A 19,095-nucleotide genomic window follows, 5' to 3' on the forward strand; every position below is an offset into this window, starting at 1 on the left:
ACTGCCCCTGCCTGCTCTGGAGGCACTAATTGCTGCCCAGCAACAAGCAGGCAGCCAGCCTCTGCAGAGCTCAGTGGCACAGCACAAGGCAGCCTGCCCTGTTCTTCCTGCCTGAGCATGCTTGGATTCTACTGGGAAGGTGTCCTGGCTTTTGTTGTTGTTGCTTTTTCTATAATCTTATATTCTATAAAACATATAATTTGTAAGTCATACAACACAGCACATCTCCTACGAGACCAAACACAATGGTAATTAAATCTCTTTCAGAGGTAACATACTCATGGATGGCTGAATCCTGAGCTGCTAATGGACAAGACAAAATAGTAACAGCAAAACTAATGTATTTTTTTCAGGACTTGTGGTGCATGTGAAACTAATCAGCATCTGTGTTACATGTTGGCAGCTATTTGAATTCAAACACTTTTACTTGCATTTTCTAAGCATGGATCTCAGAACTTGACCTTGTCCGCCTTAGACTGCTGATTACACAGGGCTATGAACATTCAGACCTACTGTTTGTATCCTTACTGTCCTCCGTACTCCTTTCATTCTGTTGTCATTGTTGTGAATGGCACTGGTCAATTTGAATTCAGGAAGGTTGTAATAAGGCTTACTTTAGCAACTTAGGTTCCCTTCTGTTGTACAAAAATATAATAACTCTCAAGACACGGTTTGATGACTTTAATGAAGCTCTGCAATTTACAATAGTTCACAAAATATTAGAGATCACATATACATATAAACTTTTCCTGTTTTACAAGTCAACCAGTATGAACTACACAAGCTACATTTACTCATAACAAAATGAAACATTGATGAGCTTCATCCACTGATCAAACACCTCAACAATTTACAAACCAACATTTTTCTGCAGCTGCTAAAACAACAACAAATAAGTTATGTCAACAGATACACACTGGCACCACATTCTACAAAATGAAAAGGCCAAATTGAGCACTGACTGAATGCTCCTAGATTTCAGCGGAACTCTTAAGAAGCTACAGTGCTGAGCTTATACCAGCATCAAATACGTACACACTTCGTAGTTTCTGTGATTGGCAAAATAAATCACAGAAAAAATCCTTAGGGTAAACGAAAGCATTTCATTTCACTACAAGCTTATTTAACCCATCAATAATTTTCTAACCACTTTAAAACAAACAAACAAAAAAATTGAAATATTTAAACTTATTGAGATTTCTTATTTTCCAACTCAGACTGTTCTCACAAACAACATGAATCTGTACTTCATGAATAGTTTTGGTTTCTCAGACTGAATTCTCAGTGAATCAGTTTTTAACTATTTAGTCCAAATGTACAAAAATTTCATTCATTATTTGAATTTAAATAGGTAAAAATAAAAAAAGCTATATCTTAAAATAATACTTCTGTTACAAATCTTGATACTCTCATTTTTGCTTCTAAACAAAGTAAATTCACAAAAGCCAATGCTTATTTTAGCAGCAATAGAAGTAAAGGGCCCCCTGTATAAAGTCCTTGAAATTTTCAGACACCTTCAAATATACTGCATTTACTCAGCACTTCAGACATGGACCCTGCGAACATCAAATATGCAGTTTGTTTTCACAAATAAAAACCACACTCACAGTGCAGTTCCCTATACAACTGTTATAGATGAGACCTGTGAGACCTTCTACAAATTGAGCAGAGGTACCTTATGAGTGTTCTTGTTTATATATTAGGGAAACCCTTCAAGGAATTTTCTTCAGTGCGGGGATAAAAAATAAAATAAAATAAAATAAGCCCTACTCTTGATACAGCTTTATGTCTGTTAATTTCAATAAAATTTACTGAAAAGGCTAACAACCCACCAGTAGGTCTAAAATGTAACTTGTAAGCAAGCTGAGGTCATCTGCTTCTAACTGTGTTCCCACAGGGAACCTACTATTTATCAGGGATTGGAAGGGACACATAAGCTGATGAGTTTGCAGCTCTCCCAAAAATTCATGCAGTAATTAACTGAGAGTTCAAGTCAATGAACCAAACAAACTAGATCATGTAGTAAGCTAGCCACAAACAAAATGCTTTTTATACATCCAATGGGAAAATGAATTGCTTAGATACGAAAAACACCCTTAGGAAAAGGATGGCGGATTTTATCCGAGGAAGCAATGACTTTGCAAAGGTTTTGGGAATATCACTGGTAGATGCAGCTACCCTTTTTAAAACACTTAGAGAACATTTTCTCACCTGTATGTTTTTTTAAAGAATCCTGCTAAGGTAAAGAATTTGGAACCCTGTTATCTTTAGTACCTAGGAGAAATCTATGGAGATTTATCACTTTACAGCCAGTTTTGGCATGGATGTATACTAAAGTGAATTAAAACATTCAAGTGCATCTTCTGGAGTAGCAATATCAAACTGATAAGCAGCAGGAGAAAATCATTCACAATTTAAAACAAATGCCAAACCACCGAGCCTTAGAATTCATTGTAAAGTTTTGCCCATCTACAAGCATTGCTTCCATCATCTCTTCATACGCTGTGTTTAATTTTATTGTGCTGTCGAGCTGAGCGGCTGTAGATTTATTTGTTTGGAACTTACTGGTGACTCAGATATTGCTGCAACCTTTAAGGAATTCTTGATGGAGCTGAGTTCCCACATGTGTAAGTTTATGATGGGCATGCCGCAACATCCCCTTGTGATCTTGTACAGGTTTTTAAGTACAGCTTTCCGGAGAAGAATGTACACCCAGGGATCTAAAATCTGATTCCATGTTGCCATTCGGAGAGCAAAAAGTATTGTTTCACAGTTCTCCTTTGAATGACTTGCATTTATCCCAATTCTGGCCATTGACACCTGAAAATTAAATATTTTACAATTATGCATCAAAAAAAAAAACCAAAAACCAAACAGCAAGTGAGCATGTAAATAAGTGAAATTTTCAACAGTATCATTAAGCATTACATCATCAAAGCACTAGTGTATCTCCATTGCAAAGTTAATACTTTCATGCATGTAACAGTTATTGTTCTAGAAATTCTCTCATGTCTTACATAGCATGAACATGTGTTTCTGCTGAACTGCTTCTGCTGAAACTTAAATGGGTGATGGTGACCAGATAGAGAAACAAAAATTGATTTGAGCAAGGAGTAAAAAATTAACCAGAACCTAAGCTAGCAAGGCATGACAGGACTTTCAGAGCTGCATTTTTTAAAGGATAGAGGATATCATTAGAACAAAACATTTTTACAAAGAGTATTTACTTTTTCATACCTCCAAAGTGAAAGTCTGCATAAAGAACACAGTACGCTGATTTCATCACAATGAATGCACAATAATGATTTATTTACCCTACAGATATAAGAGAAATAAGAGGTAACGTTTCTAGGAAAATTTAAGCCATGGTGACAAAAGCCACCAATATCCTTCCTCTTGCCAGCACTGAGGGTCTCATTTGCCTTCAAAGACAAAGGAAATGCTGCACATGGACAGCCACCCACTACCATTTAGTTCCTCAGTCCAGAGAGCAGGATTGCTTCTGGCAGAGGATACCCAATGGGCACACAAGCCCAACACAGCTCTGTAAGATGTGTCTGGCCTCCAGCCTTGCAGAGCTACAGCCTAAATGTTGAAACACCAGCCCAACTGAAACATACAGTGTTGGAGTTCCTGCCCTGCAGAGACCTCTGTAGGCTTTCCGCCTATGAGGTTTTGTAACCTGAGTTCCTGTGTGAAGAAAGCCCAACTGTTTAAAGCCAGGAATGTGACAGAGGATGGTAAATTATCTCTCTCTATTATTAATGCTAAAAGCACATGAAGACTTTTTTGGTAGAAAGATGAAACACTGTACAGCTTTCAGTTCCAAAGCATTTAAAGTGATACAGTTAAGTAACTGAGAAACGCGATATTTTGTAACTGGTGCTACAAGTACACTGATTTATTGAGTGATGAGAGGTAGGGTCAGTCTGTACAAGTGCAGAGTCCTATTTTCATAGATACATTGTTTAAAATAAAAATACAAAATGAATGAAGAGGAAAAAAGCTACCGTTCAAGATTCTAGCAAACCCATTTTACTTCTTCAAGATAATCCACAATATTGCTAGGCCCTGTATGCATCTTTCAGGTCACCACACCTGGGGATAAATTTCCATGCAAAACAGAGTGAATGCATAAAATGAGATTGTGCTTGCTTGGTTAGGCATTTGGTTAAGAGTTTCTGCATGGACAACTGCGGGAGCAGAGAGGAGAGCCCACAGGAACATTCCTAGGAAAGCTGGTAAGACTGGCAGAAGCACAGCTGGGAACCAGCAAGCAGAGGGGGAGGAATGTCTGAGCACCATGCCAATACAAATAACTACAAGTCAGTTTACTGAATCTGCCTCTCACCCCACAACTGTTGGGTGCATTCCTCTCTGACATCAGCAGCCCACCCAAACTTAGACAACTCCTTTGACTTTTGCATGAGACATTTTCTCAAGACAGACCAACATTTTATTTATTAGAGGTCCAATACAAGCCAAATTCAGATGGAGAACTCCTTATTCATGTAAGTAGAACTGGCAGCAAAGGACAACACAACAGAGTTCAGACCAGCATTCTTATCTGATATATAGCATGTTTGGCTTAATACAGATATACAGCTTCCTAATTTGCTTCTTGATGTTTCTGTGAGTACTTCAAAATTCCATTTGTTCTTCTCGCTTATTCTGCAGAGTTACTAAGTGCCAAATCCAAATGCATTCCATGCTCAGGAAAAAGGCAGCAGAGGTGGTCACTTAAGAAGAATAGCTGCATCTGTATTTTGAAAAACTATCATTTTCTTACATGTCTAGCAAACTTGTGAGATTACTTTCTACTTGGTATTAATAACTTCTAAGTGAATAAACTCATTTGTTGTTCAACTTGCTGACTGAACACTAAGTAACTCTGTCTGGATAATGGATGTCCTTAAAGCAATATCTAACAACCAACATAATTTTATTGATGTTGATGCTTGGATAAGCTTCATCTGGGGCATTTAAGTTCTGTCTTATGAACACTGGATGTACACAGAATAATGCATTTGAGTACAAGTAGCAAATAGAAGGTACATCTTGTGCACATAGCCAAATGCTTAAGCAAATCAGCTGTGAATCCCATTATTGGAAGTACTGAGATAAAGTGTTATCTACAGATTTTGTTTCATAAAATAAGAATTTTCTTAAATTACTTGGTAGTGTTATTCAGAAATAAGAAACTATACCCTTTTTTTTTTTTTTTATAATTTATTTTTTTAATTTGGGGGGGCGGGGGGGGGGAGAACTAAAGCTATCATAAAGCAGTATACCAACTTTTTGAAGATCTGTCAGGCTGAGAATTCTACATAGGCATGGAGTAAGAATCCAGCTCCAAGCATGAGATAATCCTAAGTATTTTTACCCTAAAGCACACGCAGCAGAGTAGCAGCAGTGACAGAGATGGCTCCATCATCTCATCTCTGGGTACGAATTGAAACAGATCCACTCCTTTAAACAGTCTGCACTGCTCAGGGAGCTCTTTCGTACGTAAGACAACATGTAAGAAGGCTTCAAGCATACGAAACCAACCACACACCAACACAGAGGACAAAGAGAAGAACATAGACTAAGTTCATTATAAATTATTACTATTACACTTTAATATTCATCCTTATTTAATTTTAAATTCAAATCATTTTGAAATCATAAACAGTTAGAAGGCCTCGTGCACTACCATCCCTTAAAGTTTTCAGTTGTATCAAAACCTCAGACAGTCTGGTTTTGATCCATAGGTATGAGAAAGTCACGTCACAACTGGCACAAGTTTCCAGGTCAGGAACCGGAAGCAGAGATTGCTACAATGCTCACTCCTGGGAGCAAGACCTCTTCTGAAGGCACAGAAGTGTCAATAATCTTCTTCCTTGGCTAAGACTGCTGAATAATTAGGTCCAAGCTGAGAAACCAATTCAAAGAACAAATTGCTTTTTTTCCTTTCCTGCAGGTTTATCAGGTTAATACAATTAAGGAATTCTGTTGCCCGTAGACAGAGAGAAAGAGGGAAATGCAACATGATTGCACCCTATCTGGCTGCCTTTGATCTATACGACTGATTTTAATAGCCATGCAGATTCAGCAGCATGACTCAAAAAATTAATCCCCAGCTGCTAAATAAGAAATGTAACTCATGACATTTTCTAACATATTTAGTAATGTGAAAATCCAAATAGTGTTTTGCTGAGTTACACAATGCTTATATGGATACAGCTGTAATATGTCTCCCTGGCTTATGAAAAAAAAAAATAAAAATGAAAGTATTACTTGATATAACCAATACAATTCAAACTTTCTTTAGGAAAATAACTCTAAAAACATTAGTTAAAAACACTGACTTTTTAAACAAAGTTTCTCTGACTCATGTGCTGGTTTAAGTTACAACCCAAGTCCTCCATATACCCCAGAATAAATACAGACAAGTCCAAACTTGTGCTTTGACACAATGCATTAAACTCAATTATTTTTTCCAATTTTAGGTTTCACTACAAATAAAGCTTACTTTTCAAAATCCAAAATGTCAGATGAAAAAGTTTTTAAGAACATTTTGGAATTGTTGACTTCTGCAACTGCATCTTTCATTTAGCATTAGAGAACTGTCATTTTCCTTAGGTACAGAGCTCAGTGCAAGAAAATGAAAAGAAAAACAAAAATAGCTCCAGAGCTTCACACCACTCTCCAAATATAAACAGCTTGTCTTTAATTTCTCTTCCAATTGGATCTCTAAATGGCATTGCTGATATGTTACATCCCTGTTAGGACTGAAGGACAGTCAGTCAAAACAAGACGCAGACTCTAAAGCTAGTTAGGAAATAAGGCAGACTTTAGTATTACATTCAGCTTGTAAACTCTAAAAACAGGTTCTATCCTTAAGTTCAAGAAACCAGATAAAATCCTGTCACCAAAAGACTGGCATGGAAAGCAGAGCAGACAGGCAAATTCCATTGTTTGTAAACAAATTTCAGAAATTCTCCTGTAGTTGGTCAACCTTTAGTCTCCATTTCTTTGTAGGAGCCTTACAGACCTTCCTAAACTTCTTTAGGATTCCACTGAAAACATTTATGAGAATTTCCATCAAGGTAAGGAAGTCCATGTTTTTTTTCAGTATTTGCAGAGTTGTTATATTTCGTCACTGTCATGAATGCCTATGTTGAATCCAACATGCAAATCCCTTTCTCCTAAACAGCACTGGATACAAGTCAGCTTACTCAATATTCTGTTAAATGCAGTACAAGACATCTTCCCTTCCAGAGTCACAATCCCCTATGGGAGAGAAAGAACACAAATGAGGAGTAGACAGAACCTGAAAAGATTTGGCATTATCATGCTCTCTGTAAGGCAGAAATGCAATGTCTGGTGTGTGCATACTAGCAAACACTAAGACCAGAGCTTTTATTTTCTGTCAGCTTTCCACTTGAATAATACCTACAGTAACCTAAACTCAGCTTGGCTTTGAACAAAACATTCCAGGTCGTCTCTCTTTGTTTCTTCAAAAGAATCCAGATATTTCAATATTGAACTGATGGTCCCTTCTCCCTTCTCTTCTCCTCCTCAAAATTACACATACTTTTGTTCAGCTAGCTGACAATATAATTACTCTGGAACACTAGTTACTTCTTGACTTCATGCTGTCTGATTTGCTGTATTTACAAATCTGGCTGGAGGCAAAGGAAGGTGTAAAGTGTTCCCTTATTAAATAACTTATTCCATATATCACTCGAGAGAAAAGCACTCAGAAGCTATGAAATGAACTACCAGAGCTAATAAATTTATATTACATTTACAAAATTGGAATATTTAATTTAAAATATTTTTATTTCTAAGGTTGGCAAATAAATTAGAAGGGACTGCTGTGCAGTTGGATGACCTTTTAGGTGGAGAGGAAACTAAAAATCAAATCTCCACTTAAGAGTTATTTATTTCTTAGTACTTTTGCAAACCCACATTCCTGGTAAACATAAGTGACTATTACATGGATTCGCTTTTATTTCTAATACACTAATACACTGTAAATCACGCAACGAATTGCTATCACTCACATGGACTGTTTAACACCATTTCATGGAGTCAGGTACATGCGAGTGCTGGCAGCACACAGGTCTGAAATGGCAAGCAGCTGGAGATCAGACATTAACTTCTGGTTCTCCAATAAGAAAGTAATTCTTGGGTTTGGGGAGTTTAGTATTCATGCACTACTCAGCAAACATGCAGAAACAGCTCCAATGCTGAAACCTGCATTTTGACACAAAAAAGTCTTCATACAGCTCATTAAGAGGAGCTCCTGAGAAAAAGCTTACTCTTTACCTCTCTCCTGTTCTGTCTGTAATAGTAACAGATAAGAAGTATCCTTCAGCAAAAGGTGGTGTATTGCCTACAGCACAACTCAGGTTCTCCTCCTCAGCTATTTCATCTCATCCAATACGAGAATGAATCTGAAAAAATAAACTGCATTTACCAAAACTTCACCATAACTGCTTGTGTAGTGTCATTTTGGCAGTGTTCTGCTACCTGATCATTATGATTTCTAGGAGCAGCATTCACAGATAAATTTAAGTCTTAAAAGCAGATGAAACGAGAATGAAAAGAACTGAATTAGAATTGCTCTATTTTAAAAGAGACTGTTTCCCAGAGGTGGAACCAAAGTATTCTCTCAGACATTAACAGATTCTACACTACTGAGATAAGTAGCTTCTGCTAACAAGCAGTATCTTTCATAGTGATTATAAATAAGAATTAACATCATAATAACACAATAATTATCTTACAAAATATATGAATATGTATTGCACACAGAAGTCTGTCCTATGAAACCTGGTGAGTTTCTGGAGTTATTCCATGTGAGTGTATTTGTCCCTGAGGCTTTTCCACCAGAAGTTTACCATTTAAAGGCTTCTGATAGACAGAAGAAAGATCTTTCCTAAAATAACAATCCAAAAATGGCTATCCAGTGTATGCCATTTTCCAAAAACGGTTATGCAGTGCACAATATTTTCAAGCAAAAAAGGCCTGAATAAGTGTCATACCTAGGAAACAGGGAGAGTCCACTCCTATCAAACAAAACTGGAAAGTACCTCAAACTTTCTATTTCTATCACAGCATACCAAGTGAACAGAGGGGAGGTAGCTTGGTTTAGGTTTTCAGAATTTGAATGGTAACTTCAAAACTGGGAAAAAAAAATAAAAATATAAAAATTTTCTGTGATAGCCACTGGCATCTATCTGGAATGAAATATTGTTTCAATTTACAGACTACTATGGTTCAATTTTGTAGTTAAAATTCAAATTTAAGGAACAAGAAAGAAGAATCTGAAATAAAACCGGTAGCACATTATTTTGAAAATAAAATGTTTTCACATGGTTGAAATTCTGCCTGCCCTACTTAATCTCTCCAAAGCAAAGTCAAGTCATTGCATCCTGGTGACACTGCATTTTCAGAAAAAGGCTTTACATAAGTTTTTCCAAGCAGCACAAGTAAACATAAATAACAAAACATATAATTATGCTTCTTCCAGTCTTTACTGGTAGAGGACAACCTGTCATCTCCAGATCTTCTTTCTTTCCTGGTTTCCATCCCTACCACAGGACAATATGCTGACTACTGTTCATTTCTTCTTCACTGTTGAGAACTGCTCAACTGCCTGACTTCTGTGAGAGGGAGGCAAACGTTTACATTTGCATTACAAACAGCCACATTTAATAGAGACTTTCTAAGTAGTCTGTGATAAACTAAGCCCTGGCTCACAGTAAAAAACATTTTTAAAAAATGAATCATATTTCTCAGAAAGGCAAAGACATTAAAAGCTCTACAAACTGCAAAAGGTGAAAACACAAACAGAATTATTCTCAACACTAAAAGAGAGTCTTTGAAATTCAATATTATTTTAGGTGGGCTTAATCATTTCAGCATTACTCACTCAAAATCAGTGTGTTCTTTTTCTCTGTGTCTTGTTAATCTCCAAAGGAAGCAATTAATTTCATAAATCTTTCAGCCTACAATGCATGTTAGGAATGGCATAGCGACACCTCAGCAACACAAACCTCAGTGTCAGCTGGAGGTTCCCGAGGCCAGGCTGGATGGATTACTGGGCAGCCTGATCTTGTGGGGGGCACCCAGCCCATGACAGGGGGTTGGAACAGGTCTTCAAGATCTCTTCCAACATAAGTTACTCCATGATTCTAAAATTCACAGTGCCTGTATAGTAAGCAAGCTCATGCTACCTGCAGCTTTGACTGGCAACACCCATCAGCAGTGGCTGTGGCAAAGCAGCCACCCAGGAGAGCCAGGAGGCTGCCCTGCATTCAACTATAAGGGCTCCACTGGTGAGACATGGACCAGCATCCTGGAACTTGTGTCTACTGCATCTTTCAACTATGAAAATCACCAACCAGAGAGCACATGAGAATGTTTAAGTAACTTAAGCTCTTAAGCAATCAACAAAATTTGGAGTCAAACAGCACTAAGAAAGCAATGAGAACATATAAATGATCCCCCTTGCACATATAAGCATACATTAGTATAAAGGAAAATCAGACAGCTTATAAAAGAATATGTTAAGACTTTTCAAGTGTTACTTGGGTATAAACTCCTGGCAAAGTGTTGTTATGCATGTATATATGTGAGTACGCATACAAAAACATGAAAATGACATGCACAAAGAATTGCCTTCTACAGAAAAGTGCCCTCTATTATATGCAACAACATGGCCTAGAATTTAGTTACTTTAAAGCCTGCAATCCACCAGCCTCCTTTATCACATACCAACCGTGAGCTTGCCTCAGCACCTGAAATATCCAGTGGAACAACTGGTTCAGAGGCCAGAGAAAGGATATTGCACTAAGAGCCACCCCTTCAACACAGCACTGCCCTTCTTACCTCCTCCAGCATTGTTTCCACTGGAGGGCCACTAAGACCGGAATTCTGGTTGGACTGATTCAACAATCTGGAAGCTAAGTGCAGTCCTAGATACACAAAAAGCAACCACTGAGCCTCATTGTATTTGGAGGACACCAAGTCAGAGTTCAGACACAATAAGAATAACAAATTGTTAAGGGAAGAGATGACATGAGAAGTGACTGCTAAAAATTAACCTAGGTAGTAAAAACAGCAGCTGAACAAGAGTGGATTTAATTGTATGAAATAAACAGCTGAGATCTTTTCCAACAAAAAAAAAAAAAAAAAAAAAAAAAAAAAAAAAAAAGAAAAGGAGAAGAAAAGCAGAAGTGGCTATTTTCTGCAGTAAAGGAGAGGTGAAACCAGAATGAGAGGATTCAGATAACAGTGAGGAAAAAAAAGATCTTAAGAAGAATAACTTAAATGTAACAGTATTTTTTTGCATTCTAACACATGTTTCACACATGAAAAGGATTAGACTTTTCTCTGTATCATAATTTGTTCCTGTAGACAAATTCTCTGTGAAATAAACCCGTCCTGTCCATAATTACAGGAAGTTCACTTTGCTTCCACAGAAATATAATTTAAAATATGTCTATCCCTTTAGCCCCAGAGAACCTGTTGTACTGAAGTCAGGATCTGCTCAAATGAACATAGCTCCAAAGCCAAGTTGTCTCACGGCAGGCCAGCTTTATAAAACAATTTATGTCATCAGCAGTGCTTGTCACAAAATGCTCCAGCCCAGCTATTTACTTTGAGAATCCAAGCCCTCGGGACCAAATTTATCCAACAAAATTCACATACTCTGAGACAAGCAAGGATGAAAACCTATGACTTATTACACATAGAAGTCGACATTACTATCTTCGGAACATATATTCCTGGAATTACCCATCACAAAACAAAATGATTCGGATTGTAAGAATAAACATGTCTCTATGAATCACTGACCACACAGATTATTGGAAAACTCATGAATTTCACTTGTTCTTTTGTGTCAGTTTCCTCACCCTTTCAGCTCCTCAAAACAACATAAATGTTGCCCCACAAAGGAATAAGCAGGTTGAAAAGTCCCAGCCAACAGAACCCTTGCTGTATATACTTAAGAATTACGGAGGAATTTAAGGAATAACGTTCCTTAAATGATGAATTCCTTCTTTCCCTCACTCCCTTATGGAAGGACTCCTACACAGCTGCAGAGAATGTGAGAAAGTTGCCCATTTTTGAGGAGCTAACAAGAAAAAAAGAGAGCTTCACAGAAGAAATCAGAAGAAAGACCCTGTCCAACAGTCCCAGCTAAACCACAGTCTCTGTTTCTGCAAAACACTTCAGATCTCCAGGTGTCTTAAAATGGAGATGGTGACAGATTATATTATTAATTATTTTTCGTATACACACCTGATTTTTGTGAGCTCTTTTCCACACCAGACACTGTGAAGGGTGATTTGTTTAATGCCATTTAAGGGAGATTTTAACAAAGGACAGTGACTGGATACATAACTCCACTTGAAATACACACACACAACGTGTGTGTGCACATGTGTATCAAAATGCAGCATTGAAGTAAATCTGCACCAGATTACAATATTGGATAGACTTTTGTTATCCGCACTTTTGTTATCCACGCATACATGACAATTGACGTAACACCAGTCTAGATTGAAAACAGAAGAAAAATAAACCCCTATCAGATGGCGAATCACTTTGAATAAATCCCAACCCTGGTATTTTCAAACCACATGTGAGATAAATTATATCACCTTCCTCCGCCTTCTCTTCAAAATGTTTTTTTGGTTTCTAATTGCTTTGGTTTAGACAGGGGTGAGTCACTCTCAAATAACATTTTATCATATACACTCCATGTGTCAGAGGGCATGGGCAAAATTCTCAGCTTCAAAGGCAATACTGACTTCCAGATTTCACCTTAATTAAACAGGCAAATGAATGCAAAACAAACATGTAATTAGATATTTTGCCAAATGATTTCATTTACGGACACGTGAATATATTAATTTCGAGATTAACTTTTGTAGGCATAAGCTGCTTAAACTATGGAATCTAAACCATACATTTCACACTGAGAGGTTTCAGATTTGAATCAGCAATTCACCATAAATCATACACATTGATAAATTCTGGATCTCTTCATTGCAGTGCTTTAGCAGTACGATCTTAGCAAAACTTTATTCCACTCTATCTGTATGCTTCACTGCTGTTCAATGAAGCTTGCCACATTAACACAGTGCTTACAGTTCTCTTGCTGATTTCTGAGCAGAATGCTTTCAAAGCAAAGAGAAAGTTTGCAATTCAGATCGTTAATTTTGACGCATATTCTACAGTCACAATAGCTAAGTCTACACCAAGGACCAGGTCTTCTTGCACTTCCAAACTCTCTGCCTAACACAGTAATTGTTCACTTCCTTAAAACTTACTTCCAAGAATCCTGTCTTACGCTGAATTTTAAACTTCTCATTTCTCACATTTATTTGCTCATAGTGCAAAACTCTTTTTCATATCGATGGGCTGACTTTGGTGATAGTTTGGGGCACCTCAGTTCAAGCAATGTAAAAGTAAAGCACTGAGAGCTCACAGTGCACAGAAAACACCTGATAAATAGACCAGAATCGCTTGTGCATAACCTTCATCTGCAACCCATTCTCAAAAACTACCAAGCACCGAATTTAAAGAAGAAACCATTCACTCATCTTTATCACCAGCTGATGAGACCACCATGCTTTATAAAGGCTCTGAAAAAAAAATCCTGCTGGGAAGTTCATTGTAAACTGCAACCTAGATGAAGGGCAATATCTCTTTTAATGAAAAATACCTATAGCTCTCTTGACAAGCAAAGAAACTGCAGTCTTTAAGGAAAGTTGATTTTCATGAAAATAAATGTCATAGAAGGATAAAATATTGTTTACCCATGAAAATTAAAGCCATCCTTTCTGTTGCTCTTCTTGATAACCATTTCGTGTCTTGTTCCAAATGAATTTTTGAAGTGTTGGAAGTTACTGGAAGTAAGGTCATTACATGAGCTTGCTGGACTGCTCTGATGACTTTATCTATGCTGCACATTCAGCAATCAGGACAGTGACAAAAGCTAACATGAATTTCAACTATGTTGTAGAGCAACTCTAGAAAAATCAGCAGGGAAGCATGGGAAATTCTGTCACGGCTGAACACAAGTGACAGTGTTTGTGCATTTCAGTGAGGCATAGGCATATCTCAACACTCCCTGTGACAGCAGGTTAATTGGCTGCTATCTGCCAGATGTACCTAGCTGCTGCAGCTGTTAGAATTCTATTTAGAAGCAGCTCAGGTACCTCCACATTACACGAAAGCCAGTGAGCAGATGAGATATGACTGGATCTGATTCAGTTCTCAGATTTAAATTTCTATTTTTGTAAACTCTAACCAAATTCATTCCTTGTTCACGTCAGAGAAAAACTATCACTGTATCTAGGATACAAATTGAGCTTTAATATTAATTATGACTTAACCTCTCACACCCTAGTGAAAAAAATAGAGCAGCTTTGGTTGGGTTTACATCATTAAACACCTTCAAAAAGCCATCATAACACAGGAGCCTTCAAATTCTTTGCCACATCATAATCCCATTTCCATTGAGACCACTCACTGACAGCACACAGTACCCTGAGCACCACCGACTGCTTCAGAAGAGCCACAGCACTTACTAGCACAGAGCCCTAAGTTACAGCCTGCATAGCTGAGAAAGCCCTGAGTGCACAGGGCAGCTTTGCTAGAGATCTGTCTGGATTACAAACACAGCCTGATCGGGTCTGAATCAAATTTTTACGTTAACCTACTGCCAACTGCTGTTGTTTTTTGCATAACTCTAAAGCAAAGCCCTTAATACCCTGCTAATGGAATGGAGAATTTTTATGTTCTTAACTGTTATCTTCTGTAGCATAGTTCGCAAGTAGCAGTAAACTGTAATAATAACAAAGAACAGGCTAGCATAAATAAAAACTGACAGAAACCACAGTACAGACTAAATAGAATTGCCACTCCAAGATTTCACTGAATTTTTGGACGAGGTCAATATTTGTTTTAAATTATTCCACTACCCCTCTGCTACCACTGTCTGCTTCACAGCACCAGTATTCACAGTCCCTACACATTTTACTTGCTCAATGTATTTCACTTATGACCAGAAGTAAAGAATAATTACTAATTTTGATATAGAAGCAAATGTACATACATCACAGGCAACATGCTGTAAAATAAATACGTTAAAATACGGATGGAGTAATTATCACAGCAAAAGCACCTTTAAACCTGGAGATAAAAAGTATAAGCGTTATACAGTGATGTGCATTAAAAATTGGCAAACACATTAGGCTCTTACCAGGAATGGACTCCAGCAAATGCAAGAAACACACATTATAGCCAAGAGCTGAATGATCATTTCAAAATGATGCGATCTGCCTTGTCTTTGTTGACTTTTAAATTTGACCCTTAAGAGGGTAATTCCTGTGACAGCATTGCACAAGAATGAAATAGCAAGGGCCAGTAACCCAAGGCAAGAAAAAAGTAAGAGATAAAATCTGTCTTCCCAGTCCTCAACATGTTCTGTTTTATAGAAGCACCAGGTCCTCGATGCTTGAATTTGATAGGCTCTAAACCTAAGAATAGGCAGCAAAGCTATAAGAACAGCAAACAGACATACCATAGTCAACATCATTTTCACATGTTTAGAAGTCATTTTTGTGGAGTGAAATATTGGCTTGGTGACTCCAATGCAACGTTCAACAGCCATCACGCTGCCCAGGAAAAGTGGGCACAAACCAAAGAAAACCATGCAGATGCCAAAAACACTACAAAGAATGTTGGACTGGTTGAAACGAATCCAGTCTTTGTCCGATGCATACACAAACACTGCGATGGCTCCGTTGATGAGGTGGCCAAAGAGATCAGTGATGACCAAGCCACTAGCAAGAAGCAAAAACGAGGCTTTGGACTTCTGTCTAAATCTCTGATACGCTTTCATGAGAATTGCTATTGCGAGACTGTTGGACAAGATTCCCACGGTCATGAAAATTATTGAAAAGAAAACGGAAATCTTCTTCTCTGTGTGGCAGGTTGTGTTTTTTAAGATTCCAAATCCAGCCAGCCCTGGTGATTTTGAATTGTTCATGGTTAGGAGACGAGAGGCAGCGCTCAACACATTTCAGCAGCCTTGCAAGCAGAAGGCATCTGTAATTTAAAAATAATAAGACATACACAGTGTAAAAAGCATACCATTGTTCAAATGACATTTGAAGCAGAAATCCCATAATGTTAGTCTGTGGTACAAATCTAATTTTCCTGTTCTCTGAGTGCTACTATGTGGCATCATATTATAGTGCAGCAGCCACAGGATAAAGTAATTATCTGCATGCATTATTCAATGTAGATATACTTTACAGTACCTTGATATTTTCTGCAAGTAAAATATGTTATATATGTAACGTACATGTACATCTGATCAGAGAAATAAGTATATTCTTGTGGTTAAACTATGTATATAAACAAACGTTTTTGTAACGTACTCCTAGAATGAAAGTATTCACCAACCCGAACACAGTCAAAAATGAAATACCGGATTGGGAATGTTCTGAGATGATAATCACGCTGTTTTTCTTCTCTCAAAGAGCTTATTTTCAAAACAATGTCACAACATCTTATAAGTCATTCTCCTCTCACAATCCGATGTTTTAAAGCTTTAACATAGCTGGCAGTTAAGCCTCCCGCGAATCTGTACCCTCCCTGAACTTGGACTTGAAGAGATCACTTATAGAACAGCCAATTCTGCGAGTTACTCTACACTTTATCTCCCATCTCAGGACATTCCTGATGGCAAAAACTCCCCATGCAGAAAGAACCAGTAGGCTTTAACAGCGCATAACACAAAGAGGCAGTGAAGTGCCTCGGTTACTGAAACAGATCCGTTGAAAGCAGCTGAGCCCACGCCAGCGATACTACAAGCGTTAAGGACCGCCGACGGAGAGCGCAGCCGGCACGCACCCGGACCGAGCACCGTCCTCTCCCTACCTCCCTGCCCAGGGCTGCCAGCGCGGCAGCTCCGGTACCGCGAGGCTCCGAGCGCCCGGCACGTGGAGGACAGCGGAACCGCGGGGAAGCGCAACCGAGCAGCGCCCTTAAGAGTACGGCGGTGCTGGGGGCGGAGCGCCCCACTACGCCGGGCACAAGTGCCACCGCCGCTCCGCCACCGCCGCCCCCTGCTCACCTTCGTTCTGCTGCGCCGGGAGAGGCGCGGCGGAGCAGCGCGGTACCCGGCCTGCCGCCGCCGCCCGGCCCGCTGCCACCGCCTCCCCCCGGCGACAGCCCGGCGCCGCCCGCCTCCCGTCCGCCTCCGCCTTCCCTCCCGGCCTCCCTCTCCTCCCGCCGCTGCCGGCCCCGGCGAGGGCGATATCGGTGGTGCGCCGAGCGGGCGTGCAGCACCTGCCCCAGCCCAGGGTCACCTTTTCCCAGCCCTCTTCGGGCATTCGGGCCTCGAAGACGCTGAGCATAGCCCCTACCTCTATGGCTTGGGATCGAAGACCGGCATAGGGAATGATGCAGAAGAGCATCCCTCGCATGCCAGCCGAGAGCAGGTGCTGCCTTGCTGTGCCTGCGTGCAAACCGTGGTATCTGGTAATAGAAGAGCCACGTTGCCTCTTCGCATCGCAGCATAAGGCAACAATATCACTTGGTAGGATGAGCTGTTGCCCACGGTTTTGCATCCAAAGCTGCACAGCTCTTGTGGCAATTGAGGACCTGCATCTGTTAACTGCCAGGTGCCCCTTCACTTTTCACTGCTTCTGCCCAAACACCCTTTCACAGTAGAGAGAGGGCTCAGGAACAGACAGCCCTGCGAGTGCATCATGGGATGCAAAAATTGTATTTGCTTACATTAAGAAACAGCATTCATTTATATTATTCCTAGCACTATTTAAAAATAAAATTTTAAAATGAAAATTCATGAACATTTTAGTTTTGCTTACCTTCATTTATTGAATACTGTAGATACAATTTGCCTCTCCCTAATTCACCAGTGAGGTAATAAAAACCAGCTAAATCCGTTCGTTCAAACAGTACCTGAAGTCACATACAAAAAGGATTAAAAGACCTTCTGCCTGTCAGATGTCAGTGTCTTATTACACAAGAAAAATGACCATATTTTTTTCTGATTGATACCTATCATTTCCCAAAAACTCCTTTTTTTTTTTTTTTTTTAAGAACATGGTATAATATAAAACATCTCAAAACATATTATTGTCATTGAAGTTCAGAGAAAAGGGATTTATTTTATGTTTCCTCCTCCAGAAATAAAAAGAGACAGACATTTTAACTACAAGCAGCTTGTGCCATGCCTTTCCTTTTTAGCTGGATCTCTTCACTCATCTCCCCCCTGAAATGAGGAGCAGTTCTGCTGGAAAGGAAGAAGTGAATTCAAGGCCCAGTTCCTGGCAGGCAGGAGTTACTGGGCAGCTCAAGCCAAAGAGAAAAGTCAGGAAAAGTGTCTCAACACATGAGTTAGAGTAAGGAAGAAAAATGCAGGCTTAGAGAGTGCATGCTAAGGAAAGCATTGGTCTGCCAAAAGGAGGCAGTGTGAAATTTCAGCGTGAAATGGTGGAAAAGGATAAGAATTAGTGTTGGGAAAGTAAGTACATAAGCAACCAAGTCTTTTTTTTCAGACAGCAGGCACAGAAGATAGCCCCTGCTTCTGCACATCATGAGGAGCATAAACTGCCATAGCACAGATTTAAGCATTTTTGTACTGATGAGGGTCAGCTTTCCTTGTTCCCTATTACAAATCAAACAGAAGCAGTGAGCAAAACAGCTGCACCTCAGTCCCTGCCATCAGTCCTGGGGGAGTTCCTGCATCCCTGGGGAGCGTCCCTGCCCAAGCTGTGTTACAGAGCCTCATTGTGAGGATGGAGTGGAAGGGTCACTTTACTCCTAGAATCATAAAGGTTGGAAAAGACCACTAGGATCATCCAGTAGAAGCTGTGATATACCTCTTTAAAAGTGTGGTCTTGGAATCCTGAATTTGCCTGTTTTTGAAGGAAGCACATAAAATACATGCTCCCAGTATCTTATCATATTCAAAATAATCATTTTAAAATATATTAAAACACTTCTATAAGAAAGGGAAGGGAAGGGAAGGGAAGGGAAGGGAAGGGAAGG

At 39.1% G+C, this 19,095-nt stretch overlaps 1 protein-coding gene across 4 annotated transcripts; it reads right to left on the reverse strand.

The window, feature by feature from the left end:
* Positions 1–666: 666 nt before the first annotated feature.
* PTGFR (prostaglandin F receptor) lies at positions 667–17,719 on the reverse strand. 4 transcript variants are annotated; one of them, XM_015870442.2, is made up of 3 exons: positions 17,445–17,719; positions 15,272–16,119; positions 667–2,820 (listed from the first exon to the last, which is right to left on the reverse strand). In XM_015870442.2, the coding sequence occupies exons 2-3, from the start codon at positions 16,058–16,060 to the stop codon at positions 2,515–2,517; spliced, it is 1,095 nt and encodes a 364-aa protein (XP_015725928.1). In that variant the 5' UTR covers positions 16,061–16,119; positions 17,445–17,719; the 3' UTR covers positions 667–2,514. The 4 variants fall into 4 exon arrangements, with proteins under 4 accessions (XP_015725928.1, XP_015725926.1, XP_015725929.1 ...); XM_015870440.1 differs by lacking the exon at positions 17,445–17,719 and adding an exon at positions 17,153–17,240; XM_015870443.2 differs by lacking the exon at positions 17,445–17,719 and adding an exon at positions 16,957–17,116 and having other exon boundaries at positions 15,593–16,119.
* Positions 17,720–19,095: the final 1,376 nt, after the last annotated feature.

The sequence above is a fragment of the Coturnix japonica genome, chromosome 8 (assembly GCF_001577835.2).
Source record: "Coturnix japonica isolate 7356 chromosome 8, Coturnix japonica 2.1, whole genome shotgun sequence".
In the NCBI taxonomy this organism is placed as follows: domain Eukaryota; kingdom Metazoa; phylum Chordata; class Aves; order Galliformes; family Phasianidae; genus Coturnix; species Coturnix japonica.

What these genes read in the sequence shown, in the direction of transcription:
- PTGFR (XM_015870442.2), bottom strand. Translation starts at nt 16,060, where the DNA reads ATGAACAATTCAAAATCACCAGGGCTGGCTGGATTTGGAATCTTAAAA. An exon ending in TTTGCTGGAGTCCATTCCTG is followed by an intron (nt 2,821 to 15,271) that starts GTAAGAGCCTAA and finishes TTTAATTTTCAG; the next exon opens with GTGTCAATGGCCAGAATTGG.